This window comes from Pogona vitticeps, chromosome 3 (assembly GCF_051106095.1).
Source record: "Pogona vitticeps strain Pit_001003342236 chromosome 3, PviZW2.1, whole genome shotgun sequence".
In the NCBI taxonomy this organism is placed as follows: domain Eukaryota; kingdom Metazoa; phylum Chordata; class Lepidosauria; order Squamata; family Agamidae; genus Pogona; species Pogona vitticeps.
The window spans coordinates 67,873,351-67,892,641 of NC_135785.1; the positions used below are offsets into that span (position 1 = coordinate 67,873,351).

A 19,291-nucleotide genomic window follows, 5' to 3' on the forward strand; every position below is an offset into this window, starting at 1 on the left:
GCAACTCTCATAATTTTACACTTTTGGCTAGGTGCTGGTTTCATGGTTGACCACTTTATCCAGTAAAAAACAGCCTCTAGCACTTTCTGTAGATCTAAGTTCTAGCCTGAATTAATTTTTAATTAAGATGCATGCGCTTAGCAGAGAGAAACTGGGGGTAGTGATGAGCCTGTGGAAGGAAAGGTATAATGTGTGTTTTCCATTGGGGAAAAAAAAAAGGTCTGGTGATCACTGCCTGACTTACATTCTTTCCTTGATGCAAAATCAACAATAGACTCACCTTTGATGGTATTCAGATTAATAGTCAACATATATTACCTCCAATATCAGTATCAGAGGCAATATACCTCTGAATACCAGTTGCTGGGGATCACTAACAGAAAAGAGCTTTTGCACTTATGTCTTGCTTGTGGGATTTTCACAGATATCTGGCTGCCCATTGTGGAAACAGAATATGAACTACATAACCCTGGGGCCTGATCCAAGGTGGCTGTTCTTGCAATCTTATGTTCAATAATCAGATCGTTCTCTTAAATCTAAGCATGAGCATCTTATCTTAGGAATGAGTGGCAGTTCAGATGTTGTTAGACTGAAGTTCTCATCACCCCTCAAAACAGATTGCTCTAGTTAGGGCTGACAGGACTTGCAATCCAAGAACATCTGGAGAGTTGTACATTTCCCACCCCTGTCTTAGATGGGTGCATTATATTTGTTCTTTATAAACTAGGCATTCCTTAGAGTTGGGACTCTCATGAGGCTTCTGGACCAAATAAATGCAGGTGTGCTTTTCTTTTTCCATTCATCTTTCTAGATGATAGAAACAGAATGTTTTAAAGAACTGAATATGTTTGGACCAAATGGTACTATCTCACCAGACCTTAACAGAAATTACCCACCAGAACCACCAAAGAAAGGGTTGCTGCATAGAATATTTAAACGTCAGGTGAGAACTTCTGTTATTATAAAGGCATAAGTGTAAATGCAAGTAAATGTTCAAACATAATGTCAACATGCATTTCTGTTCATCAAGGTACTACCATGGAGCTGGTTTTTCTGCAGTATCTTAGTGAAACTGAATTACTTGGGCTATGAAGTATCTTATTCTGGATTTGAAACTGCAATGTGATAAATGACAGGAAAAAAATCAGTGGTATATTGAGATTTCAATACTGGGAATGCTGCAAGACCTCTGTATAGTTGCTTTGGAACTTGAAATGCCCAATTGAGATCAAACATGTTGGGTGGCCTAACGCTGCCCTCCAAAATAAGTGGTAAATGCAAAGTGTTAAGCACCCTCTTCTCCACACCATTTCAGTGTCTCAGACTGAGCCTCCCAATTTCACTTTGCAGTAGAAACCAAGTGCTAGTTAAGGTTCGTGAGCTACATTACCTAAATTGATATTCTGTGTGAGATCTGTGAGTGCAATATATTGAGGAGATGCCAACCTACAAATGCTGTATGGTGCATATAATTAAGTAATCAAATTTTCCCTCAAAAATCAGTCCCCATACAGCCAAAACACCCCTTTTGCATTAGGATTATTTTTAAAAATATACAAAGTTTACCTTGATATTTTACCTTACTAGTTCAATCATTGCTTGTTGCAATGCTAGAAAACAAAGCTACAAGCATTACATCCCAAGCCATTAGCGGCAATGCCACTTTCACGCCAACTGCATCAGAGGATATCTCACCTCCCTCTGGCACAGATGGGGCTGCAGATGTATGGACCCATTTGTATAGTCTCCAGTTGTCCTTCAAAATGCCTACCTAGGTCTAGAATTGATCCAGTGGCCTAATTGGAGCTGCAAGAGACAGGCAAACTACAAGTACATAGTTAGGATATAATTTCCCTTTTTTCATTTCAAATTTGGTAAGCTGTGAAGATTCATAATCCTTCCAGATCACCCTTAAACAGAGTTTTCCTTCTTCAGAGTGTTTAACAGTCTCTTTGTTTTGTCTTCTTTTCCTTTGCTTTAAAAAAAATCTCCTGCAGCATCAGAACAATTCCAAGAGTTCTCCAAATTCAAAGGCCAATTTGAATCATCATATAAATGCCAACCATGTAAGTTCAAACTCCACTGGAAGCAGCTAGTTCTGTCTTGGCTTTTGTGAACCTGCACTTTGCATCTTTCCACTATAATGTACGGAGCTTCGAGGATGAGAGAGAGCACCTGCCATTGAGCGAGAAGATCAACAGTGTCCTACTGAGGGAGATTTTTTTCACCCCTCTTCGTTTGTTCCAGGGGAGCTTCCCATATACCAAGAAATTTCCTCTCAGGTCTGTTTTGGAGGTGGCACTTGAGGTCCTGGGACTCAGCGTTGTCTCTATAGGACATTGCAATAGAAATCGGTGTCTGACAACTTGCACGTATTTAAAATAGCATCATAACTAGAACTGAATTTTGTCCTTATTATTTTTAAAGAAAAGGTTTTGTAAATTTATCTATTGTCTCAGTTTACATTTTGTACATTTGTATTTAAATGAAAGTCGGACTTGGGGATGTATATTTTCTGAGCAGCAGCTTGTAAAGCCATGCATTTAAGACTTTTGGGTTTAAAAAAAAAACAAGAAAAGCAAAGTGATCAAGCTTTCCAGAGCCTCAAAATGAGATTTTTATTTTTATTTTGCAAAAGAAAGTTGTTCATATTTTCTTCCCCTTACCCCAGTATTGATTTTATTGACCTTTTTTTTTTTAGGATGGCGTAATTCCCTCTTTTTTTTTCATCTACTTGGTTTACAGTAACACTGCAGATGAGTGTCTTCCCTCATTTTTGTTAAAATCTTACTTTTCATGCCAAAAGAAACATATGATCAAGATTCATCAACTCTAAGGAGGCTTAGGTCCAGAATGTCATGGGACCAGCACTGTTGCAAATTACACTTTTTGTAGTCAGGTTGTCTGTGTGTGTCCATTCTTCAAAATTCAGTTCTCCTTAAAACCTCTCCTCTCTTTCCCTTCACTGAGCCCATTTCCAGATTTTTGGCTTTTATTGCTAAATAGTAAAGAACAAATGCAAATCCCTCTGCCACTTCTCTCAAGAAGATACCAACAAATGATTTTGATGGCTTTGTCTCTGTCAGGCATTCTTTTTGCCAGAAAGTGCAGGCTGCTGGGGAGAGGAGGAGGATACGCATTGGATATGCACTCATGTGCATTTAACTCTGGAGTTCTCCCTGAACTGACCTACTATCCTTGCTGCTTCCCACTGCTCCCACACCAAAAGCAGAACAGGTGCAATTAGCTTACATGCACACAGGTGACTCCTACTATCCCTACTCTTACAGATACAACTTCTTGTGTTCTCCTTTCAGGACACAAGTAGATAGATGTTCCAAACCCATGAAGTTTGGTTTTTGAAGGTGACATTTTAACATGATATGAATTTTTCTCTGCCTCCTTTCTATCAATAACTTCAGAGGCAAAACACTGCTCTGCTTTGTATACTTACTAAGTAATCTGAGAGGGAAAAGATGATGCAGTGTTATGAATTATTGAGACCTTATGGCCCCTTTTTTTTGGCTCTATCCGGTTATAAGGTGAGCGTGTTGAACTAGATAGATCTAGAACATAGCTACACAATCAGGAACCACAGGATTTGCTCTGCTTATAAAATGGGTGAATGCAAAGTAGTTTTTACTGACTGCGTGATGGAAAGGCTGATCTGAATTAGTCCAGCCCTTTTTGCTCTCAGAACAGCTTTTTTTCTCTCTGCTGTTGTGGTGGGGGGTGGGGGGTGGAAGGAATTTTTCTTTATCAATTCAGAACAATTCAAATGGGCTTCTTTCCATGTGGCTGGTTGTGATACATTTTTATAAAGATAGGAGGCATATCTGTAGGTGGTGTTTTGATGATGTAGACAGTTGGAGTGTGATGTTCAGAACCAGGGGAACCCCCCCCAACACATACATTCTTTCCCCTCTCCTGATTGTCCACCAAAATCTTTTAATTTTTAAAAAAGTCTTACATATATGAGATTAGCATTGAATGCAGCTCTCATCACATCCAGTATGAATGGAAAACTCCCAGATCTATCTGCCATTCCTGTGTGAGCACTGTGATTTCAAACTAATATGTGCTGTGGATCAAACTTCAGCAAAGTCAAATTGTTTCCATTTGGCTTTCCAATGTAGTCACACTCCTAGTCTAGTTACACAAGATAGGCCCTTGGTTGGGCCCAGCATGGATTTTATTATGTTTTTATTTTTACAAGTCACATGAACTTTCCTTCCAAATGCATCAGTGAAGCTTCTGATATTAGAGTGTATTGAAGAATGAAAAGTAACAGAGTGTATGATGTGGAAATGTTTATAAATAATAATTTACAAACAGTATTTCACAGTAGGGTGTCAGAAGAATATTGATTTATAGTATGATCTTAAGGATGAAAGAGAATTGATGCAGACTTCCAGAACTTTAAGCTGCACAAGCAACAAGAGGTTAAATAAACATGAATGGATACCTTTTGATTACAAAATTCTGCCATTTCTACTTTGAGGGGCTAAAGTTTCCCACATATTTTTTTTAAAATATGATTGTCACCGTATTTGCATATTTAAGCTAACCAGTTTCAAACTAGTAGGAGAATATAACATTTCAAAAATATTCTACAGACTAAATTATTTTGGCTTGTGACATATGTGAAACAATTTTTCTTAAGGTTGCTACTCCTATTGTATTTGAAAGACATTATCAGCTGTAATGTCTGCATGTAAAGAAAGATTTATAAAACAAAATCATTTGGGTCATAATATACTGGCCTCTCCAGAATGTGAAGATCTGAAAGTTCTGTCCATGTTTCTGTTCACCTGACAACATTTTCACCACGATAAACTCACATATTGAGCAAGATGTAGGGCTGATGTGGAAAATCACCTCTTTGTGCTGAATTCATTCCCTTACATGTTGTAACATATACTCCTACTGTCCATTTCAGTGTATTACAGATTCAGGGCACCTGGTATCCCTTGAGTCTTGGACTAGAACTCCCATCAGGGTTAACAAGTACAGCTAATGGCCAAGAATAATGGGGATTTTAGACCAAAGGATTAGGAATAACCAGGTTGCTTTCCCTTCGAATAGTGCAGCATTTCCCTGGAATGAGAGGCAATATTGTTCCAATATGAGGGCAAAGAAACATGATACCTTGGTGTTAAATTGTGTGAGATGCACAAGGAAATGTGAGAAAGCAAGACAGGCAGCCTTTTCTTTCCTCCATGATGCTTAGTATAATTCTTCTCAAGAGAATAAAACCAAGCCAAAACCTATGTGATTCTTCTGTCATAACATCTGCACTCAGAAATACATATGTTGTGGACCAAATATCCTAGCATGAGCTAAGTCATAAATGCTTCTTTTTGCCTTCATGGAGTTTACATATATGCAGTTATTCAGCTGTGCTGGGCATTTCCTGATTTAATTATTTCTCCTTTCCCCACCAAATCTGCCTTTTGCAAAAACAGCTGGGCTGAAGGCTTTCTCCGCTAATAAAGTTGAATAAAGTGGAGATGAGTGAAGCCAAGACCTCACTTTTCACAGATATCCTCTGAAGCCCATTAACCATTTTTTCAGGAAGTCTTCAAGAAACTGCTTGTATTTAAAAAGCTATTCTTACTGAGCTATCACCTCCAAATTTCTGTGGTAAGACAAGGTTGTATGCACAGTGTAATTAGTGGATAAATTAGTCACTTACACACTGCCAAAAATAGGAAAACACTAACAGAAAAAGACAGCATGGATTTCCATAACATTCTCTCAATATGCACATTTAGAAATATTTGTTGCCAGTTAAATAAACATACAATACATTTTTAACATTGTGGGGGAAACTGCGATTGGTGCCCTGTGTTTATCATTACTTTACTCATTATGATGAGCAAGTGTTTTTCTGCTGATGGGCAGTCTTGAAGGCCCTGCTCTTCTTTCTTAAAGGTCAACTTTAAATGGGACTTGGACAGGGCATTTCTTCAAACACAGGAGACGTTCAAGAAGAGGGCTGTCTTCTGTAACATAGGATATATGGCATCCTATTGGCTGATGCAAAGGGATGCATGTGGGTTAAAATGTTGATTTAAGGAAAGAAAGAAAGTTTAATTGGGGTGATGCATGAAAGAGAAAGGACAGGAGAAAGGACAAAAACATTTATAGGGTCACTCAATGAGGTCAACCATTCCTTTCCCCAAACATGTAAACTATATTATAATAATACTCATGTGCCACGAAGTCAGTTTTGAATTATGGTGACCCTTTTCAGGGTTTTCCAGGTAGAGAATACTCAAAAATCGTTTACCATTCCTTTCTTCTGGGAGTACTCTGGGACTGTGCAGGTTGCCTGAAGCCACACAGGCTGGCTTTACTCACAGGAAGCACAATGAGGAATTGAATTCCCAACCTCAGGCTCCTTGGTCAGATACTTAAACCGCTGTGTTATCCAGACAGCATCGTAAACACTTGCTTTTTTTCCTCCCTTATTCTTACCCTATTTTTGCCTTTTGTGGTCTCTAATCTATGATCCCATTTAGATTTTCTCTTTCATGTATCACACCAATTAAACTTACTTCCTCTCCTTAAATCAACATTTTAACCCACATGCATCCCTTCGCATCAGCCAATAGGATACCATAGATCCTATGTTACAGAAGACTCTCTTCTTGAGAGTCTCCTCTGTTTGAAGAAATGTCCTCTGTCTAAAAAATACCAGGGAATTATGGATGTTCTTTTAGCTATATTTTGCAACTTATTAAAAACAAGTAAGACAGTGGAAAGGAAACTGCAATTACTGTACTTTGTACTTCAAGAAAATCCAGAACTGGGAAGATTTTCCTTCATCTCCTCAGTGGTATTTTTCTGCATCAGTGTTTGTAGCATTTTGTACAGTTACAACCTGCTACAGCAATAAAGGCACAGCTTGGTACAATTGTAAATCTTTTCCTCTATAAAGACATGAGTCAATTAAGAAGCATAATTTGGTGTGTTCTACACGATCCTTAAACTAGAGCCATTGTATTTTCTTTAATTTTTAAATGTATCTCACATTTCTTACTTGCATCTAATTCATAAAATGCATTTTGAAGGGTGGATTGATCCTTCTGCTGGCTTGCTGTTTTCTCTGCCCTTGATTAGAGCATTTCTTTTATAAGTGATCATGATATCTCTGCCTAGTGGTAAAAATCATTAAAAAAATGAAAGGCGCTAGGTAACAAAACATGGCATTCTCCAAGTCTAAGCTATCATTTGGAAGATTACTATTTCAACATTTCTTTAATATTATTCTCTTGCTGTAGTACATGGTACCTCCTCCTTTATAGAAACTCAGAATCATCTCCTTAATAAGATGTTAGACCTGAGCATTACATTATACAGTTCCTGCAAAGGTGCTATAGGGAGTTGCTGGGACAATTGTTACAGTGACTCTGAAAGCAGTTTGCCTTGTTAATATTTAAACCACTAAGTGTAAAAGGAAGAATGAAAATAGTGCCCATCCATCTGTATTCACTCCAATTATTTAAGCCAGGGTGAGCCAACTGTGGCCCAGACCCCTTCACAGGACCCTGGTGTGACCCTTCCCCAGATACCAGGGTGTTTTATCAGACACTCTTACCTCCCTCAACCCCAAGCACATCTAGGCCCCAAAACTGCAAATTGCACAGTATTTCATTATTTATTCTAATAAACTATATGATGTGTATATATGCATGTTTTAGACCTTAAAAGGCATTTTTTAAAAGAGGGAGTTATCTAGAAGCAGAAAAAAACTTTTTTTCTTTTTTTTATTTCTTTTCTTCTTCTTTTTTCTTTTTTCTTTTTTTTTTAGAATTCAGGGAGCAGTGGTATCTGAGGGACATGTTGTCCCCCAAGGCCCTGAGGAGAGCAAAATTGGTCTTGAGGCCTTCAGAAATTGCTCATTCCTGGTTTAAGAACTGAATTCCTTGGCCCTCTGAGCCTGAAATCTGTACATACAGATACATATGGATGTGAATGATCTTCTACCATGTCCATTCTATGTAGTGTTGACTGTGATTGTCCTGCTATCATGGAAGCCTAGAAAACCTAAGATGAAGGAAGGAGGGCATAGGCCAGTATCTTACTGTCAACACATTAGTTCAGTTTTGAGGTTGATCACACAATGGGTTGCTCAACAGGAAGCTAGCTGGAGTTGGGGACTTACATAATTTCCTTTGAATTCCATGTTTAGGTAATAGGATGTTGGGCAGATTATTTGTCCATACAACCTTTTTTTTTTTTTTTTTTTTTTTTTTTGCTTGACAGTTGTTTCTGCATTCAGGCAGAAGCTCTTTCCATCAGCTGCTACCTTTGACAAAAGATGCTAGAAATAGAGCAAGGACTGTCTGTGTGCAAAAAGTATATGCTCTTTCTTCTGATTTAGTAGTGGTGGACAGCTGCTGCTGAAGGTATTGCCCTCCCATTAGCACATCAGTGAGTGCACAATGTCTGCTGCACACATTTCCCTAAGACTTGGAAGGCCACCGTTATTCCTGTATCCTTAACTACTTTACCCAAAACATTTTTGGAAGTATAAAAGGCTACTTGCATCCTCTGCAGGGCATGGGGTACAATTTCACCATGCTTTGTTTCCACAGACCTGTTGTGGGTGGGGGTGCTTTTTTTTTCAAAGCCCAAAGTGCTCACAAAGTCCTCCCACAGGGCTTGACAAAAAATTTTGAATTATTATTTTTTTAAGTGCTGAAGGATGTGGGGCCAAAGGGACAGAATTTTTTTCCACCTCTGCATTAGAAATACCCTTCAATGTCTTTCTGAAGTAGAGTGCCACATGTGCAAGACCAAAAGATAACAAAAATCCTAAACCATCTAATTCCTTACCAAACTTACCTGTGGTGCTAGAGAACCAGGAGCTATTACCTTTACGGGATTCGTGTGGGTTCCCCCCATTACTGTTGCACTTGCGTGACCAGATCCAGTGGTCTAAGATGTGTTGAGCCTGATTCCACAAGCAGTTTGACAACTACAGCTGAAAGATCTATGTGAAAACATTCCAAGCTACATCACACAGATAGATTGAAAACAGGGTGACGTTCAACCAATGGACAATGTTGTCTATATAGGCAAGTGCCATTAATTCAGAGGATATCAAAACGAACTCCAAATCTTCCACTAAATAACAAAAGATATACTAGTAGAAAGCTAGGATGGTAAGGATGTTTTCGTTTCTATTTGTGCCATTCTTATACATGCTTGATTTTTTTTTACCTCTTCCAAAGGGGCAATGGGTATAAATTCACCATTGGATTTCTCGGCAACTAACATTTTAATGAGTTTGTGATGTAGGTGACCATAGCAGACTGTTGATTAACTTGTTAGACCAATATCCATATTAAAAGTAGGCTTATCACTGACTTAAAAAAAAATACACATTTGCCAATCTCACAGCTACAACATGGATCTAGTTTGAAAGGCATATTCAGGAGTCAGTATTTTAAAACACTTCTCATACTGTAGTCTCAAAAAGAAACAGGCACTTCTAACATAACAAATTTTCATAATTTAATCAACAAGTTATAGATTTATAATAAAGGGAACCAAATGTTCTCAAGTAGAAAAACTAGTGGTTGTTGATATTGTACAATAATAATAATCTTAATAATAATAATAATAATTCTAGTATCCAAAGGATTTTCATTTTGTTTTAATTTTCAGGGAGGTGTTTTTTTTTTTTAAACATTGTTGAATAAAAATGGTTTTCTTTTTGAGGTTGTTAACTGACAATAATGGCTTCTGTGTTTTCTGGCTGCTTGTACAATTCTAATAATATTGCAGTGCTGCTGTATTTAGATCAAACCACTGTTTTGTTTTACAGTTTTGTTTTGGAACTTTTTTAAAAAAGAAAAATAAATTCTTTTATTTAAGTATATGCAAAATGCTTGTTCTTTTCCATCTTCTTCAAAGGCCCTTTTGCTGGTTATCTGCTTGTGATTAAGCTGGGCCAATTGCTCAATCAATGTGTAAAAATACTTATAAGGTAAAAACAACGGTTATGTTAAATAATTTCTACTGATTCTAATAGGAGATCCCACAGATGGTTGAAATCCAGGTGTGGCCTTTTGTTTTAGAATAAATGAAAAACTGAACTAAATTATTTTGATGAGCACTCCAATATGACCCTTTTTAGATTTTCCCACCATTTTTGGAAGAAGCAATCATTTTCTTCACAAATGCCCTTGAATGAGGCAACATTTGAGGCATTCTGGAGGAAATAAAATCACAACCATCAAGAGTGATGGCTAAAAATCGCTGTCCTTGTTGGTGGGAGATTTTAAGCTCTCCAATAGCTGGGAATAGTGAAACAAACATAATATTATGGAACGAGGAAATTGAGCAAAAATGAGTACCCATGAACATATAATGGAAATGTGAATATTCTAAATGACTGAATATTTGCATAGCATTCTGACCAATGAAAATGATTCTTGAGTCATGATTTTTGTGTTCTAATTAGAGATGGGGTATTCGTATACAAATATGAATATCCCCGTGCAGCTGGAGCATACCTCTGTGTACTCACATGTCTGGAGGTGGCGGCAGCCTCACTCATCTTTCCAATCACTCCCAGAGCCCCGCTCTCTTCCTGCTCGGCTAGCTACTCCAGGCAAGTCTCCCTACATGGCTGCCAAGTGGCTAGTCAAGCAGGAAGAAAGCGGGACTCCAGGAGTGATTGGAAGGATGAGTGATGCTGCCAGCGGACACGTCAGTGGATGGTCCAGCCCCGGGGTCAGACCCTCATTAACTCTAGCTGCATGGGGATATTCATATTCGTATATGAATACGAATACCCCCAGCTCTAGTTGTAATCTATGAGCACAAATGGGGCCTATGACTAAACAGTGGTTTGGGGATCATCCTGGTTGAAAATAATGTGGATCCATGAGGATCCATGCATCAGATCCATGTTTTGCACCACTGCAAAACCATGAGCTGAGGAACCCATGATTTCTGTGGTGCAGTTTGTTGGAACAAATGGGCCTTATGACTGGATAGTGGTTTCGGGATGATCCTATGTAAAAATCATGTGGATCCAAGAATTGCTGGATATCTCAGTGGTTCAGTCTCTGGGTATGAAGGCAGAAGTTGGGAACCCAAATCCCCACTATGCTTCCTTGTCAGGGGCTGGACTAAGGTGGTTGTTGTTGTCTGTGTCTTGGATTGGTGTTTTTGCACCACTGCAAAGCCATGCACTGGAAGACCCGTGATTTCTGTGTTGTAATCTATAGGCACAAATGGGGCCTGTGAATGGACAGCGGTTTCAGGATAATCCTGCATAAAAATCTTGTGCCTCTGTGATCCATATGTCAGATCAATGCTTTTGTAAGACTGCAAAGACATGCACTGGGGGACCCGTGATTTCTGTGTTGTAATTTATGGACACAAATGGGGCCTATGACTGGACAGTGGTTTGGAGATGATCCTATGTAAAAATCATGTGGATTCATAAGGATCTGTGCTTCAGATGCCAATTTTCACATGACTGCAAAGCCCTGTGCTGAAGGATCCTCAATAGCTGTGATTTAGCGTGTGGGCAGAGATGGGGCCTATGATTGGCCAGTGGTTTGGGGGCGGTCCTACACAATGTTCCCACTATTTTTCAGCCCCATTGTGTGTGAGCCTCACCCTGTGTGCACATGGAGGATGGTGTTTCTTCTGAAACTGGAAGTAAACAAACAATGGGGCTCTGCGCATGTGCAGCTTAGAGGAAAGGTTGATCCTACATAAACGTGTGGATCCAAGAGGATCCATATGTCAGGGCCATAGGCCCTGAAGAACCCTAATTTCTGTGTTTTACTGTGTGGGCAGAGATGGGCTATATGATTGGATAGTGGCTTGCATATGATCCTACATCAAAATCATGCGGATTCATGAGGATCCAAGCATCAGATCCATGTTTTTGCACCACTGCAAAGCCATGATCTCTATAGTGTAACCTATTTATTTGACTAATAGAACACTTTTAGTTCCTAAGAGCAAAATATATGGCTTCACTATTGTGGAGCCATAATTGATGAAATGAGAAATTATTGAATTATGAAAATGAATGCAGCAATGTTTTGCAGTCCTAATTTTCTGTTAACGTTGGTATGATCATAATACTTAACTATTTCCTGGACACTACTTGTTGGGGCAAAACGATTATCAGGATACCTTCTGCTTGTATATGTTTTGCTCTCTCTGTTCACACAAGACAGAGCTTTGTGAACTGTAACACAAAGATCAGGGAGAATATGTGCACATGAGTTCAAGGACTTCTACTTCATTTCTTAAACAGTTGTAATTGAAGCAGGATTGATTATTCTTTGGATCCATTCGATAATATCTGTCTGATGATCTATGCAAAATTTCTTCAGGGGGTAAACATTAAAATGTATATTTGCAATAGTTCTGTTATTCAGAATCGCACATCACTATCTAAAATGACGAGATGCATCTGCAAGCCACTGCTCTGTGTTTTTTAATGCCTATATGAGCATAAGCAGACTTCTTAATGCAAAAACATTTTAGTTATTAAGGAAAGAACTAGAGGCTACAATCCTACTGCAATCCTATTTATCCCCATGGAATGCAATATAAATGTAAAGAATTGCACAGCAAATTATAGAAGAGTGCTGCAAAAGTATGTTTTTCTCTTCTTAGAAGATATTTTCTGCATTGAGAAAGCTCTTTGTGCCTATGATTCATATTTTCTAACTGGTGTTTTAGATATTATAATTGATTATCTTCCATATAAAAAAAATCATTTATTTAGCTGGGAAGTTTTTCCTGATATTCAACTGACATCTAGTTTTTTTTTGTTTTTTCTTTTTCTTTTCTTTCTTTTTTTCTTCCTTTTTTTGCTGTTATTGAGTTTATGAATCTTATGCTTCTGGAAAGTGGTTTCAGACAAGAGAGCAGACTTATTCTACAAGTATTCATCTTGGTATGACTCTTTGCTTACTCAGATATATGTCTAACTAAAATAAATTAGCCTTAATCCCTCAATAAATGGGCACAGGAAATTAATATACCCATATTCATTATGAAGCAGAGGTTACGGGGGTTACTTGCTTGAACTACGACTTCCAGAATCTTTCAGAGAACATGGTCAGTAATTGTTTTGGCTCAGGGAGTCTGGATGGTATAATTTATTTATTGAAAATGTATTTGAGTCCTGCTATGAATCTCATCCTCCATATAACACAGCAATGAAACAAAGCCGCAGCTAATGGGAAGGGGGGGTAGCAAAGTTGATGACACACTGGATTGGCACTTGCTGGTTTGTGTCTGTGTGCAAAATGTCAAATTTAATTCAGTTAAGCTAGAATACTTTCTAATTATAATATTCCAGCTTGTTGACACCTTGTTCCCCACACCCTGCCATGACTTTTGAAGCTTGCTTTCACTTTCCCCTGGCATCAGCAAAAACTGAGAATAATATAACAGTCATCTCAGGGGAATATTACCAGAAGCACAATGTGTATGATAAAATTATTTATTTATTTATTTATTTATTTATTTATTTATTTATTTATTTATTTATTTATTTATTTATTTATTTATTTATTTATTTATTTATTTATTTATTTAACTTATATGCTGCCCACACTACCCGTAGGTCTCTGGGCGGCTTACAGCATTTAAAATACAATAAAAAGGCAAAATAAAAGGGCAAAAGAATTAAAATGCAATTAAAATATATATTCTAAAAATTGCCATCAGACCTACAGCTGATATTATTTCAGTTAAAAGCCATTTGGAACAGGAAGGTTTTGACCTGGCGCCGAAATGTCATCAGCGTCGGCGCCAGACAAATCTCAGTCGGGAGGGCATTCCACACTCTGGAGGCAGCTGCCGAAAAGGCCCTTTCACTACAAGCCCTTCCTCTTACCTCCTTAAGGGATGGCTCTTTCAAAAGGGCCCCCGGTTAGATCTTAACTGTCGGGTAGGTTCATATGGAAGGAGGCGGTCCTTCAGGTATCCAGGGCCCAAGCAAAAGCAGTGTATACAGATACTTTATATGACCCTTCTTTCCCCCATTTTTGTTCTCTAAGGTAAGTTTGACTGAGTACTGATTGATTCCAGATACACTTTGTGACCGAGCAAGGATGTCACTTGGTCTGATTGCATGTGAGTCCTGAAATCACACTCCCTCAATCCAAAGCAGAGACTTTCCAGCTAGCGGCGATTTGCTGCTGCTGCTAATGCCGTGTCATCAGTATTGCTATACAACAGGATCTTGGCTAATGGTGGAATGATAATGCAACAATGAATGTGCATTATGTGCGTAATTTGAAATGTAGGTTTGGCTAGGACTGAGTGACCCAAAGATACCAAGTAAACTTTGTGATTGAGGAGATTTGGGCTCATCCCTTCTTGGACCAAATCCAACACTCACACCATTAAGTTCTATTTTGGCTCCCTGAGATCCTTGATTACTGTATAAATGCATTCAGGTTATTGGCCAGTAACCTATTTTGTAGATTCACTGGGGTAGCGGGACTGATGTCAATGGCAACAACATGTTGCTAATTATAGAGTCCATGCTTCAGTTTTGGAGTGTACCCAACTTCATCTCATCGTACATGAGTTGTGTGTACCCTGGAATCCTTTAATTATGAGTAATTTACCATGGATGTCATTTCTGAAACACTGATGTAGCTCCACATCAGGATACTGGCCATTGGTAGAAAAATAATATAATGATGAACAGGGATGGGGACTCAAGCTGCGAGTTTCGCTGTCAAGTTGGACTAGTGACTTGACTCAAACTCAACTCGGTTTGTTTCAGTGTCTCAGACTTAACTCATGACTTGGAACCCACCCCTCCCTTTTTTCTGGGCTAAAGAGCTTTTTTTAAATAGAGACTCGGGCTTGGAACTTGGACCCAAAGACTTGCCAGCATCCCTGATAATGAATGTGCCAAATTTGCCTAATGTGAAATATCTGCATTAATTATCAGATTATACAAATTTGGATCGTATGCCAATTGGATTTGCGTTAAGCTACCCAGGTGTAGAGAACACAAATATGGCACCTCTGTGGAAGACAGACTGGCGCAAGATACCTACAGACACAATGCAACATGCCAAGGAATCACTATATATATATAGTGCTCCCTTCTTCATGCATCCCACATTCAAACATATGTATATATTTGAATGTGGGATGCATGCAGAAGGGAGCAGGAGGAGCCCTATCACTTTGCTTTTTGGACTACCTCCTTGCAAAACTCTGAAAAACCTATGCACTGGGAAGTCTGGCACCTGGTCACTGAAGATGATACTGTAAACTTCAAACACATCGAGGCAATGACTACATAAACCAAAATGGCTCACTGTTTGTTATTTTAACAGAATGATCATAGGATGGGCTGCCCAGGATTCCAATAATATGCATGCCCATTTTCAAGTGTCTAGCTTTCATGACTTGGGAGTTATGAGTCTGAGGGACAGACACACACCCTCTTACTGTATTAAAGAACATTACATTTTTATCCTTTATTTCCTCCCAGTGTCTCAAGGCAGAATGCATTGTTCTCCATCCCATGTTTATACTGATTTCATTTTCACAATGACTTACCTGAGATACATTATGCTGACAGACCATGGCTTGTCCAGTGCCACACATGCTGAATGCTGGGGTATTCTGTGACATAAATATCTGGATTTGGAAGAACCTGGGGCATGTCTGTGTGTGAGGCGCCTTACATTTTCTCATGGAGCCTCAACAGAAGCTCAATGTAAAATGTAATGGCATTTATTTGCCCCTGGGAAATGAATGACTGTTTTCATTTATGCAAAAGAAAGTAAATATATATTTAAAGACATTTTGGGTGTGTAAAGAAAAATACATGATTTGTAAGTAACAGGTACATGCGATATGATATTCTGCCAGCATCTGATTGGTATTAATACATACAGTATGTGATCGCTTAACAATATAACAAATTAAGCTAAATCCTGCCAAGATATGTCAACAAGCCTAAAACATATTTGTTTTGAATTCTGTGACAAATATTTAACATTCAGACTGCAAATCTGAATATTGTTTCAAATATTGTTTTGACCTTTGAAAAACGGGGCACATTTCCAATGTTTTCAATTAGGACTTTCAGAGCTTATTGCTGTCTAATGAAAGCAGTACCTATGGAAAAGCAGCTCCCTAAAATACATATAATTTCCCAAGGTAAACCAAGAAACACAATAATTTGGACCTAGATGAAATTAGATAAAAATCTTTGCAGTGTATTATTAGGATTAAAAACATAGCTGAATTAGGAAAAGACACAGAATAGAGCCTGAACTATATATTCTATGTAAATTGTTCCAGCATATGGATTAACATTGTCTCATTGTGGCAGATTATGCAAGCACACACTGTCCGTGTATTTAATGTAAAATGCAACATAGCAAATGTCCTATTCACACAAATGTGTTCAAAGTTCTCCAGACCTTATGAGTAAGACACCGCTTTTGAATCATCTGTCTGTCCATTTCTAGGAACTGTTCTTTGTGTCTTCTGCAAGTGCTAATTTTTATTTCAGCTGCACAAGCATCTGTAGAGGAGTATTGATGCTCATGGCCAAACTTTCCAGATAGGTCCTCTCACAACAGTTCTGGTCAGTGCCTTGGTGGTCACTGCTCATTGTCATGCCTTCGTTGACTTGATCTGCAGCATCACTGGTGTCTTCAGTCAGCTTCAGGTGACTGGCCTGTATCAAGGCACTACAGCTGCTTCTCCGCCTCAATCCCTGGCTGAAAGAATTTGGGCTCTGGTTCTCGTCAACATAGCCTTTTGTCTTGCCATTTGCCTTGTTGGTTTCATAGTTTCTAAGCTCCATGAGCTTCTCATTGTAATATTCTTGCAAAGTTTTGTCACAAAAGCTACTCTTCGTTTTGCACTGCCGGTTAGTAAAATGATCTGTAGAGTGTCCCAGGTTTCTGTTTTGATCCACCTGTCTTAGAAGGTTTTCAGATCTTTTTCTTCCCAGGTCCTGCAGCACAAAATTGGAAGCTCTGGAGTAATTCCTCTGCTTCAAAAGAAAGAAGAAATACGTAAGTTAAGAAAAACATTGTTTTTAGATGTCATTTGAAATTATTGTTTTTCATCATCAATAACATCAGTAGAGCAGCCTGCTAATCTATGCAGGGGAACCTTTCAAATGATGTGTGAATTAACAACCGCCCCATAAAGACTGGGAAGCCTATCCAACATGGACCTTGTTTATATTTCCCCATCTTATATGACCAGTACTGTATTAAAGTTCTCCCCTTGAGCAGAAATGAGAATTTCGCAGACTTCTCACCCCACATTCGAAGTATGCCAAATCACTATTTGTATCCATGACAAATCATTCAGCCAATACCTAAATCTCACAAAACCTGAAATTTGGCTAAGGGCCAACAAGTCACAAAGAAACAATAAGTTGAGTTCCTAATTGCACTTTACGGTTTATTCATAAAATCTGCTGTATCTATGTAGTAGGTTGAGTACAGGGCATGCCCCCTTTGAACTGACTTCATCCTCACTCTCCAGGAAGTAGTAATTCGACCTGGATTATCTGCCTGAAATGGATTACAGTAGAAGTTTATTTGCTTCCTCTAAGCAGACTTCCATGTTTCTTGTGTCATCTCCCATTCCATTACAGGGCAAAGGCTGTGATTTTGTCCAGCCTCTTATTCTCTTCCTTGTCTTGAAATGGCCAGAGTTCTCTAGCTACCAGCCACTAATTATTGATGTGATCCCCATGAACCACTGGCAAAGCCACAACAGCTTGTCTAGAAATTATGTATTAATTAATGTAGGAATTCCTAGTTAAAGTAATATTAATTAAGTGTTAGCTAGAGAAAATAACACAATTCCTTGTCATTTCAGTATATGAAAAACCACCGGTAACGTCACACAAATCGACCTAATATTGAGATTATCTTTTGCCAAAATTCTTGGTCAAAAGCCAGAAATATAAATGGTCCAGTTCCATAATTAAGGAGGAAAGCGGGGGGAGGGGAGGGTAATTCCAGATAATGGAATAATTATTGCAGGCACACAGCTTGAAAAAGTTCTGTTTGTGAACGACTGTATCCAGAAGCCACCAGCCTTCATGGCGAGTAGTCACATTACCTGGAGAATTCAAGGCACTCTAGCTCCATTGACACAACTCTCCCTAGCTCTGCACAGGCCCAGTACATTTTGGTAATACCCTTCTTTAGGGTCCATGCATACAAATATGTGACAGGGAGTGAGATAAATATGATGAAATCAGCCCATTTAACCATTGTTTCCGACATGATATTTCTAAGTCAAGCCATGGAAGAGAAATGGGAAAATGTATTTTTCCCATTTCTCCCAAAATGTTTCTTTTATGCAGTGCTGTAACAGATAACCCATCTGAATCTCATGAATTTGATTAGATTTTAAATTATTGCAAAAATGCTCCTCATACACACCTTGATATCCTGGAAGCCTGGATATTCCGGGATACTTGGCAAGATGCACATGCTCATACTATTTGAACGTCTTCGTGCTGTTAACCGCCGGGACTTGCTCTTGGAAAGATGACATTGTCCTGGATCCATTGCCTTTTCACTGCGGTAAAACAGTTTACAGTCTTTCAGAAGGCAGGCCTTTGAATATAGGCTTGAATCACTTTGCTCCATATCGACACCTTTGCAAAGGTTTCAGTACCAAACAACCTCTGTCTTACCACAACTTTAACAATCAATCATTGAAAAACTTCAGAGAAGCTGCCGTGAAAGGCGTGCACACAGCTCCAGCAACAATCACAGTGGAAGGTGCTGGAAAAGATGCAGACATGCACACCCTCTGGGCCGCCTGGCAGTCTGAAATGCTGTGGCCCTTGAAGCTGTATTTATCGTCTGTCGGCTCTTCATGGGATGACAACAAAGCCAAGTCACCGACGCAAATGGGGGTTTAGGTGTTGGGAATTTGCAGGGATTATGGGAGCTCTGCCTTCTGGTGTTAAATTCCCCTTTGCCGTCAGACCATACCAGGCTTGATGCATGTGCTGACGTGATGGCAATTAGAGTGGATCAAGAGTGGGACAGTCCTTACGAGCAGAGCACCAATACACTCGGATGACATCAGTGAGCACAGATCACAGATCCTGAGACATTTGCTCTGGCCCACAGCTTAGCAAAACATTTATGAGCTTAACGTGCGATAATGCCAGAATGTGAGCCCTATTAACCCACAGGTCAAAATGTAGGGCAGTGTGCATGGGGGCGGGGGCAGATGGGTGGCATATTGGGAATTAGCTGGGTTTTTT

At 38.9% G+C, this 19,291-nt stretch overlaps 2 protein-coding genes across 3 annotated transcripts in view; one reads left to right on the forward strand and one right to left on the reverse strand.

Moving 5' to 3' along the window:
* The window catches only part of GRK5 (G protein-coupled receptor kinase 5), a 198,570-nt gene extending 193,011 nt beyond the window's left edge, over positions 1-5,559 (forward strand). Inside the window, exons 15-16 of the mRNA XM_020786450.3 lie at positions 812-943; positions 1,998-5,559. Of these exons, the coding sequence (XP_020642109.1) occupies positions 812-943; positions 1,998-2,096 (231 nt within the window). The 3' untranslated portion in view covers positions 2,097-5,559. The remainder of the gene's footprint in view (positions 1-811; positions 944-1,997) is intronic.
* A 10,231-nt stretch (positions 5,560-15,790) lies between these two features.
* Positions 15,791-18,975, reverse strand: LOC110075347 (uncharacterized). 2 transcript variants are annotated; one of them, XM_020786523.3, is made up of 2 exons: positions 18,453-18,975; positions 15,791-17,038 (listed from the first exon to the last, which is right to left on the reverse strand). In XM_020786523.3, exons 1-2 carry the CDS (start codon positions 18,660-18,662, stop codon positions 16,541-16,543), a joined length of 708 nt encoding a protein of 235 aa, XP_020642182.3. In that variant the 5' UTR covers positions 18,663-18,975; the 3' UTR covers positions 15,791-16,540. The 2 variants fall into 2 exon arrangements, with proteins under 2 accessions (XP_020642182.3, XP_020642183.3); XM_020786524.3 differs by having other exon boundaries at positions 15,791-17,035; positions 18,453-18,792.
* Positions 18,976-19,291: the final 316 nt, after the last annotated feature.

Coding starts and splice junctions, on each gene's coding strand:
- LOC110075347 (XM_020786523.3), bottom strand. CDS start 18,662: ATGGAGCAAAGTGATTCAAGCCTATATTCAAAGGCCTGCCTTCTGAAA. Junction 17,039..18,452: donor CAGGCTTCCAGGATATCAAG/GTGTGTATGAGG, acceptor TTTCTTTTGAAG/CAGAGGAATTACTCCAGAGC.